This window comes from Diorhabda sublineata, chromosome 5 (assembly GCF_026230105.1).
Source record: "Diorhabda sublineata isolate icDioSubl1.1 chromosome 5, icDioSubl1.1, whole genome shotgun sequence".
Taxonomy (NCBI): domain Eukaryota; kingdom Metazoa; phylum Arthropoda; class Insecta; order Coleoptera; family Chrysomelidae; genus Diorhabda; species Diorhabda sublineata.
Window position 1 is genome coordinate 13,518,007 of NC_079478.1, and position 10,873 is coordinate 13,528,879.

The 10,873-nt window shown below is 28.7% G+C and overlaps 1 protein-coding gene across 3 annotated transcripts in view; it reads left to right on the plus strand.

Moving 5' to 3' along the window:
* Positions 1-9,079, plus strand: part of LOC130443854 (protein phosphatase 1 regulatory subunit 12A) — a 73,324-nt gene extending 64,245 nt beyond the window's left edge. For all 3 annotated transcript variants that reach the window (XM_056778722.1, XM_056778723.1, XM_056778724.1), the window contains one exon: positions 1,875-9,079. In XM_056778722.1, the coding sequence (XP_056634700.1) occupies positions 1,875-1,961 (87 nt within the window). In that variant the 3' untranslated portion in view covers positions 1,962-9,079. The remainder of the gene's footprint in view (positions 1-1,874) is intronic.
* The last annotated feature ends 1,794 nt before the right edge of the window (positions 9,080-10,873 follow it).

Consider the following 10,873-nt stretch of genomic DNA (forward strand, 5'->3'; position numbering starts at 1 on the left):
TTAGCAAAGAACGTAGCAACCATCTACCTTAGATAGATTTTCCAATCTTCCTTCTATAAATCCTATTTTGGTCATCATTTCAATTAGAATAGTCTTTGAAACCCCCACAAAAATACAAATCGCACTAAACAACCAATTACCTCCACTCACAACAACATAATGACGTTTGTAAGGCCACACGCGGCGACCACGTTTCGGTATTTACTTACTTTCTACGTCACAACCGCAGTAACCAATAGACACATGTTTTCTGTCACGTATTCAAATTATCATCAATTTATATTTGCGATTTATAATAATTCATCTGATTTAAGTAAAATTAAATGGGACGTAGAATTGAATGACATACACTTGAATGCGTTCGAATTATCTGAGATTTCATGCAAAAGGAATACTACTAATGAATCATCATGAGAAACTGTACAATGTATACCAATATAAAATTATCCAGTTTTGTATCAATTTGACGAATTTCATATATAGGTATGCTGGCAGATCCATCTGGGGATCTGAACTTTAATTAGAAAAATTATTCAACTCGGGCCATGTGTGTGAAACTTCTATAAAATAGGTGGTTTGTGGTCTTGGTTAAACGAGTACTTGACTTGACGTTTTTAATATAAGCTATTTTTATACTAATCTTTTCGATAAATAAAATTCGTTTATTTCGAATTTTATAATCGCATAAAGTTTATCTGAATTTTGTTATTTGTTTATTATCTCTAGCATCATTCTATACTTATCATCAACTTATGCTTCATGTGATGTTTTGTTTGTATAATATCGTATGGCGAAATGTATTTTATTGTTGATTTTAAGATTATATGCTTATGCCAAATCAAATTAATTCAACTAATGAAGATATTTTTATGAAAAGTGTGCTTTTAAATTGCTATTATTGAAATAGTTGTGTCATAAAAGATTGTTTAGTTATTGTCTATAAGAGAAAACATAAAACTTACCGTCTTTATTTAGTAATTTTCTACTAGCGCGGTAGCCTTGTTTGTTGAATCCATAAAATCGAAAAATTATTCGATTTAAATCAATTTTTTTTTAAACTTCGTTATCACAAGGCATTTACGAACAAAATTACGGGGAAAATGGAAAGTTATATTAGTTTCAGAGAATTAAATTTTCATGTAAACGCACTCATTAACATATAATTATTGTTGATAACCTTTTTATAAATAATTGAACGAAGTTGTTAAATTATTTAATCTAAACAAAGAATAAACAAATTAATAAACTATATACAAAAATGTTGATTTTTTATGTTTTTACAGCTAAAAATAATAACTATTTTCTCAAAATCGACCTTTTCTCAAAATAATATAAACAAAAACCTTTGTAACCAAATAATACATATATAATTGTTATGAACGAAAACTTTTTATTTTTATTTTAGAACTAATAATAAAATTTCATATTTAAAAAATTAATCAATTAATGTTTTTATATGATTTTTGTTCAGAATGTTCAATTTATTTTGTAGATTAACAAATAAAATAAAGAACTTCGTTTGATGCTTTTTAAAAAAGTTATAAACAATTATACTATTAAAAAAAGTGCGACTATGATAATATTTAAAGTTTAAATTAAAGTGATATATTTACCACGTTTTTCTATTTCATTAATCCGCCTTAAAACAAAAATACTTTTACTAGTGTCAAAAAAATTGAACTAATATGCAAATTAAATCTAAAACACCTGAAAAAGCACATTGGTGTACTGAAACAGGAAATTATAAACTTTTCTCTATAGATATCGTTCTGTATATAAAACAGAAAAGATAATAAAAATTTTCTTTTACAAATGTTCTCTACTTACTGAGTATATTCGATTGAGTTAACAAATGATAATTTTTTTTGTTACAGAATTTGGAAAATCTAAAATCCGAAAACCAGAGGTTGAAAGATGAAAATGGTGCTCTTATTAGAGTGATCAGCAAACTGTCAAAATAGCATAAGTTTTAGTTGTTATCATTAATTGCATTTTATGTTAAGATGACTTTAATAATTTATTGTTAGAAATTAATTTAAAAAAACATGGATTATCCATTTTTTAAAAATGAAACCTTTTCTGTAGCATAAATAGCTGTCAAAAGAATGAGGATAGATATAAGTATAATAATTTCATAAACATTATCAAGTATATTTTCAAAATTTCCTTTTTTACTAAAATATAACACAGCTTGAATATTTTTTGTAAAATTTCCTGACAGATTTCATTAATTTTTAGTATCAGTTTTCTTATTTTTCATTTTGTAATATACAGTCACTGACCTTTTTTAACCTTTATTGTGCGTTTAACTGAATATGAAGATATCTGATTCTTGCCAACATTTGTCTTGGTACAAAATGTACCAATACAAATTTCCTTAAGTTCAACGCACGGTTAGGCACAGTTCCAAGTTATTAAACAGCTAAAATATTTCTATAGAAGATCAGTTATACCAAAATATTTACCTTAGAAGAAAGAAATAAATTTTTTTTTCTTATCAAAAATTAGTTTTAGCTTGTCCGGTGGGGACCCTAATTCTAAAAGTAATTTTAAGAACTGCTGTTACAGTTGTATTAATTTTTCGTTTCAGTATTTTACATATAAATATATACTTGATGATAATTTTTGCAAATAAAGATTTCGAAAAATATCTACCCTTTGTTGTAAATTGTTATGTAGTTATGTTGAGAGTATTATGTTACAGATTTGTGCTACTGGAAAGTATGTACATATTTTAAAAAATGTAAATTCCTAATGAACTTATAAATAACTGAGGCCTTACATTTTTTAATCAAGAAATCAGGTTTGGTACAGAATTTTATGTGTATATTTAATTTGTTTTTTATTTTGATAGCTTCAATTTATTTTACAAAAGTTTGATTTCAATAAATCGCAGGGTTAATACCATCAATATATTAATGAGAATTCTAATCGTAACATAGTTTTCAATTTGAAAATTGGTCATGTAGAGTAATTTCATTATGTACAGGGTTAAAACATACTCCAGAAAATTGTTTTTAAAACAAAAATTCATTTAATCATTTTCTTTTTTGTTTTGATACAATTTTTGTGAATGTAATATGTGTAGAGTAATTATTATATTTATTAATAACTTTTTGTTGTCCGTATTTCGTATATGTCCGAAATTTATTTGATAATATTGATTATTTAGAAAAGTAGCTCAGGATCGACCGGAAATCCAATACTATTCCTTCCTCTCCACGTTTTGCTCCATTTTGAACAAGGTGTTCAACAATTCCAAAAACTTATCTATGTTAGTACTAGTGAGCACGTAACCCCAAGGAATATTAAATATTCTTTTCACAATTTTTCCGTATCCTGTGCGAATATTTCTTTTTATTTTGTATCGATTGTTTGTCCTTTTTGAAGCCTTCGAACTCCTTTTATTTACCAAAAAGTACCTTAATTCATGATTGGGTACTTTGGTTCCAATTATCACCAAATATATAATCCATGTAAATAATAGATAATCAGCAGTCTAAACATTCTTTTTTGTTGTGTAGACGACTTGTCCAATAAAGAGAAAAAATGAATGGAGAATTATAGAGCAAAAAAATCTTACATCTGAAAAATAACTAACATAAAATTAAAATTATATCTTAAAGTTATAGATATAGGTACAATAATAAATAACGACAAGATGTGGCTACAATTAGAAAACTTTTGATAATTGAAGTATGCAAGGAGGAAACAAGCACATGAAACGGAGAGTAATTAGTCTTGCTCAAATGTAGTGTTTCTATTGCATCAGCTCTGCAGAAGAGCAACTCCTATATCGGGGTCAACTCCTCCTATAAAAATTTTCTCTTATCCAACGAATATCTCTCTTTTTTTTTTCTATAGCATCTCATATTTTAACTGGAGGCTAGTCACTTTCATATATCGTTAAAAATTCGATACCTTGTTTAAATTTGATGGATTTAGACATTGTTGTTTCAAGTATTAACCAAAAATATTACACTATTATTTGTTCACTAATGTTGTTAATTTTTCACTGTTGTTTTATAAAAATGTTTTAAATTGATTGCATTTAGATGAATTTAACCTGGAATCTTTGTTTCAAATTCATTATTTACATCAAAATACTTTGATAATATTTAAAACTTTCATCAAATTGTTTAAACTATTTACCTGAGTGTAATTTTAACGAGAAATTGAAAACGGTTTAATAAAGTAAGAATAAATTCTGTCCCAAACCTAATTTCCAACAATTGAAAATTGCGCGGACCGTTGATGAGTTTTTTACACGACTTCGAGTATTATTGTTTGTATTTATTGACTTATCGACAATATTGAATATGTAATATAAATATGAAGTAGTTAGTTAAGAATTTTACAGGATGTCAAATAAATTGCGTCTTCCTTCACCTAAAGCAGAGGTTTAATTTGGTAAAAGATTTAATAACAAAAACTTAGCTATTAACTAGCTGTATATAATATTTATTAGTATTTTGAAATGAATGTAATTTTATAAATTACTGGCAGCAGTCCACTCAGATGATGAACATTTTAATTCTGGAGTGAAGTGATAGATCCATGTTTCATCCATAGTCACATATCGAAGCAAAAAAACTTAATTATTATGTGTAAACATGGCCAAACAATGCTCTGAATCATTAGCACGCTGTCGTTTTTGATCGACTGTGAGTAAACGCTTTGTCATGGACAAATATTCATACACAATTGTAAACACACCTTCTGATATCTTTACGCCTTCGGCTATCCCACGCAATTTCAATTTACGATTAGGTATAACCAATTTGTGGAATTTTTTAATGTTTCCTGGAGTAACCACCTTAATTGAATGACCAGAACGTTCACCATCATCGGTGTATGACGACCACGTTTAATTTCAGCGAACCAATAACAAATGGTTCTTTTCGATGGAGCAGAGTTGAAGCCATTGTTTTGAAAATAACAAAAGTAGCTTCACTTAAATGGCTGTAACTTTTTTCTAATTAATCGAAATGTCATAAAAGTTCACACATAGTTTTTTTAAAGTTGGATTTTATAAACGTCATAGGGATTTGACAATGGCAGCATTATCTATGTCAGTCACACGACTTATTGAATGAAGTAATAAATACTTATTACCTAACTTACATATGAGAAATGAAACAAAAAGTAAAGTACAACATTAAATAATTTTTGTATAAATATGGCATCACAATACATGTAGGTTTTCTGTTCTTTTTAGATCAAGAACTGTGAATTAATTCATGTATAGCTTTTCTTGATCTATACTTTTAAGTTGAGTATTGAATCTTTTTAATGCATTTTCTTTTTCTATATCATCTGGTAGGTTGTTATATAATATAATCCTTAGGTACAAATAACTTCTCTGTCTCATGTTCTTGCTCATAAAAGGTGCAACATACTTTGTTTATTTCGAGTTTCATAGCTATGTAAGTTATCGTAATGTAAGTTGACCTGCAAATAATATATTTGACTGACTAATATTTTCGCTTCAGTGAACAATTTATAAGTGGGATATTTGTTCAGAAGTAATTTCGAAAATTTATTTTACGAAACTTGTAGTGCATTTTAGCTCGTTTTTGAAACACCTCCTCAGTCTATGATTCCATAATTTAAATGTGATACCACTAAACTTTGATAAACCATAATTCTCTCTTTTTTATTCAAGAATTTCCACAATTTTTTTGTTAAGTAGTCCGCATAAGTTTTCCATAGAAATGAACGATCTAACATTATTCCCAAATATCTAATTTCATTTTCTGGTTTTATTGTGAAAGAATTTTGTATATTTATGTCAAATTTTGGAAGGACTGTCTCGAGGCTACTGAATAATCCGAGAATAATCTATAGTTCAACCAAGTTTTAATTTCTACAAAATCCCTTTCAATTCTCAATTTCAAATAGTTTTGTTATAAATTAACTTGATTGTAGGTTTCTTTGAATTAAATTTTCATTTAAAAACATAAAACCTTGACGTTTCGACCTACTTCAGTCTTTATCAAAATATACCAGTTGTTCTCATTTTCCCCTGTGACAACACCACAGTAGAATCTGATTTTTGAGTATCATTTTTGGATTTTTTTTTCCAAAATACTTTATATCAGATGCAAAATCTAATGAGATGATTTTATTATACATAAGCCAAGCGGCCTTAAGAAATGAAATGCTCAACACATCTATAATTTGGATGCTTTTGACAGGGAATTATTGATCCTGAAGTTTATTGAATATAAGTTGAAAAACCGTTAAAAACTTGAATAAACTCAAATATTCAAAAATGTTTATGGAATCTATACCAAAAACCTCGCTTTAGAATCGGATCGGAATGATATGTTTGTTAAAAATTCTATTATGACAAAAATTATTAACGCTATTTGATCTTATCGTACTACTACATACATTGAACATTTGACAATTTCTAATAAAAAGACGTTACATAAGAAAATTTCAAAAACCCAAATGTTTTCGTATTGTAATATACTAGTTATTTTGAACTTTTTGTTATTCATCACATCACTCCAAGTTGGTATTGTTTTTATAAAAATTCAAAAACATGTCAATTCTCTAGTAATTAAAAAAAAACTTAGTTGTCATGATAGTATTAACTGGTTGTTAGTGCTCTTAGAAGACGGACTCAACGAACTGTTTTTTAAATATCCGATTTTTTTTAAAAAAAGTTATGAGACTCAATTTTGGACTACCCTGTATAAATTAGTATAAAAAATCCGTTCTTGTTATGTATTTTCCTTTCTCTAATGTGTGATATAATATTTGCTTAAAATAGTATTGTCATTGCCATTTTTTCCTTTTAATTTAACAATATTTACCTATTAGACTATTTCCTCTTCCCATTTTTATTTTATTAATTTTAGACTTTGTACTTTATACCTAGTTAGATTGAATATTATAAACACCACATTTTTAAGGGACGTGTGTCAAACAGTACTTGCGAAATGTAACTTTTAACAAAATACTCAGAAATACAAATTAAAAAACCAAAAAAGAATACTCAATATTGCAGATGAAGGATTATGTCCTAGTCTAGTAAATGAAGGATTATGTCCTAGTCTAGCATATGAAGGATTATGTGCTAGTCTAGCATATGAAGTCTCTTTAATGACTTGTGAGTGGTTTATACACGTTTGTTTGATAATTACAACATTTTGTGTATATTTCGCAACACCTGAAGCTCATTAAAGCAAATATGACTTAATTTTTCTTTCCCTTTTTCGAGAGTTTGATTTTTTTATGATATGGTATTGATTTGAATGCATATTTTGCTTTTACAAATTTAGTAACGAACTTTGACAATAATTATATATGACCAAACTTGGAAAAGGGGTCAACTGATGAACACAAAAATTAGAGCCCTTATTGGATTTGCTTAGCATCTCAAAAATTGATTTTTCGATTATTGCTCAAGTTAGGACAATTTAATATTTTTATGATACCATATCGATTTGAAAGCAAATTTTGCTTTTACAAATGTAGTAACGAACTTTGACAATAATTATATATGACCAAACTTGGAAAAGGGGTCAACTGATGAACACAAAAATTAGAGCCCTTATTGGATTTGCTTAGCATCTCACAAATTGATTTCTCGATTATTGTTCAAGTTAGGACAATTTGATATTCAGTTAAACATAATTTAGCCATTTTGCATTAAAATTAAAGCAATTGAAATTATTAATTCAATATTTAATCATATTTTATGTGCAACATATAATTTGTATTGTTTCGGGATTTATCTAAGCAGCAAATAAGGTACATTGCTACTTTTGAGTAGCAAAACTTTCTGATTGTGAGTACACAGAATTTTCTGTATAATTCTTCATATACAGTAGGTATGGATGAGTCGTTTTTATGCACGTTTAAAGATAAAGATGAAAATCATAAGAATTTATACTTGACCATTTTAATATCTACCCTACATGCGAAAGTATCACCTCAAACACTGTAATTTCTCATTAGCAATTTTTTTCCAGAAAATAATAATGTATATATACTGAAGAGGGTTAACTTATATCTGTAGTTATTGCATTTATTAAGTCTGCCGTCAATTAATTACTCCAGTTATATTCACAAATTGAAACAATTCAAAAAGTTCGTTGCATCTTCCAACATTTATTCATTTCTAATGTTCGATTGTATTTATTTGGTAAAAAATTACACTTCTAACCTTAGTAAATTCTGATAATACTTATACAAACTATTTAAATCATTATTTTGATCTTTTGTAATAGTTAGAATTCCATTGTCTTGAACGTCTGTCCTCAGGTCGTAAGTAGGCGAGTGAAATCCGTCTGGAAAGACCGTCATTTAGTCTAGGGGATGAAATAAATAAATATGACGCAATGCCAGAAAGTTGAGTTTCCTGGCATGTGTGATATAAAAGCAAAGACAAAGCCAAATGGAAATCCAACTTTCCAGTCTTGTGTTGTAATAACAGGGCCGGATTAAGATTTATAAGGCTCGGGGCCAAAATAATGATGAGGTCCCCTTAAGGAATTCGGAAACTCGGATATACAAGAGTAATAAAAGTGATAGGCATTTCCAATAAATTAATTATACCACATATTTCCTGTAAAAATAATGTTTTCCAAATGAAGGGGCCCTCTTGGACCTTGGGCACGGGGCTATAGCCCCCCAAGCCACTAGCTCAATCCGGCCCTGTGTAATATACTATTTAATAGCTCTCTGTATAATTTATTAACAGTCGAAAGTGGTATTTTGTTAATTGTCCATTTACTAGTACTCCCTTTGACTATTATGATCCACTTTGACTTCTTTTTGTTTTATTGCGAAAAATATGTTACACATATGTGAATGAATTGTTCAAAATATATTTTTGTAAAATGAAACTGTACTTAGTTTATACTATTTAAATGTAACATATTTATTTTTGACTAATATATTGTACTAATGTTTGTTTTAAAAATTGTATTTTGAATTCTAGGAACTATTTGTTGTTCTCACATTTTTTTGAGATATGTATTATATTATTTGAAAGAAAATCAATTAAATCTAGTCCAAAGAAATATTGTGACTCTAACTCCCGAAATATAAACCTGTTTATGAATTACTATTTTATTTTTCCATTTGGCAATACACGGGATCGTAGATATCTAGTTGAACAATTGGAAAATTTACTTTATTCAAATGAATTAAGGGAGACTTTGTCCTTGGAGTGCCATATTCCAGGTGTTTACTTTTTATTTTTTTTTAAAACGACTAAAGCTATTGGAATGCGTTTTTCTTTTCTTGCTTCGATTCATGGTAAATAGAACGTTAAACATTTTTTTTTAATAATCAAAATGGCGGCCGTTGTACCCGCGAAAACGGGTCCTCAAATCCTGTAAACGGCTGACATCACTACCCCCTCTTTATTGATATCAAACATCAAACATCAAAAGAATGTTAGGGGTCAGCCATAAATTACGTTATATCAGTGTAGAGCAAGAATAGAGAAAAAGTACAATGTAGAATATTTTCAAAGCGAAAATTACCGTGAGGGAGGTAGTAGAAACAGACAATAGTAGCTTTCCTCTGAAGGATTATTCTCTATGTTATAGTTGTTCTATTCATACAAGATGAAGCATTAAATTTGCTGAAAAAATAACAAGATTGTACCGTCTTCAACGGTGTCCCATTTTATTATAATAGACCATAATGTTAGAATTTTTATACTGGAATTGTATCTTAGTAGATTATTAAACTTTTCAAAAATTACTTTGCAAATTAAAAAAAAAAACAAGATTAAACGCACACTATTACGGAGGCAGTCCTAAAAAGGTAAGTCCTAACCTAACCAAATGCTATCAATCACAAACCCGTTTTCCAAATTACAATTTATAATTTTTTTGTGGGAATCTTTTAAGGAATATGTATGTTCTATATATTCATAAAAGTTTTAATATCTCATCTTCTTAAAACTGGTATTGGGAATTCAGAAGTAAGCTGCATTATCTATAACAACAACCGAATTCGTCAGACCGTTTGATATGAGCTAATGAGTGAACCATGATGCAAATAATGTCGCGGTTGTTTTCATGGTAATCGGCACAGAGCTGGAAAATTTTTTTAACGGTAATCGTTTGGTACAAAACCACCTTTACTGCTAGTGTGAGAAATAATTACTCGTTTAAGCAAACAGTTTTCAAGACAATTTTTAGAATCATCAACTACATCGTGTGTTTCAAATAAAATTTAGTTGACTTTATTCATTTTTAATAATAGCATTTTCTGACAGATTTCCATGTTTTCCATCAAACATATTGAGAATAAGGCCGGTGTACTATGATATAGTCTTGTATTCAGGTTTTGAAACGATGGCAGCGGTTCTCAAGCATGCGCAGTATAAATAAAGTGTCTCGAACGAGAGAGATAATGAATATTGTCGGCACCGTAACGTAGGGATGTTTTTTCCTATTTTCCTATACCAACATGAGAACCATGCCACTCTGTAGAAAATGGTCTCCGTTCCAAGTCCTGTACGCCAACACCGTATCCAAAGGCGATCCTGTTAGTCAGAAATTTTGGCGAGACGTCGAATGAGTTGAATTTAGTTCAACTTTTTCCAATATTAGACAGTTTTCAACTCAACTTTGTAAAATACCTTCGTAATTTTGTTTTTTTTTTGTTATTTCGAGTGGGAATATCAGCCATTGAAATTGAAATAAATTAAAATAAAAATAGATTATCGTCAGCTGGAGTTCCGTTAATAGAGATTTAAAGATTATATATAAAGAGTGTAACTTTATCATGGGTTTCTTAATCTATGGATACACCTCATACTTTTATTGCCCACTGCTTAAGGTTAATAACTATAATCATGATCTATGGTCATAATCATATGAGTTTCAAGTGCGTAAAA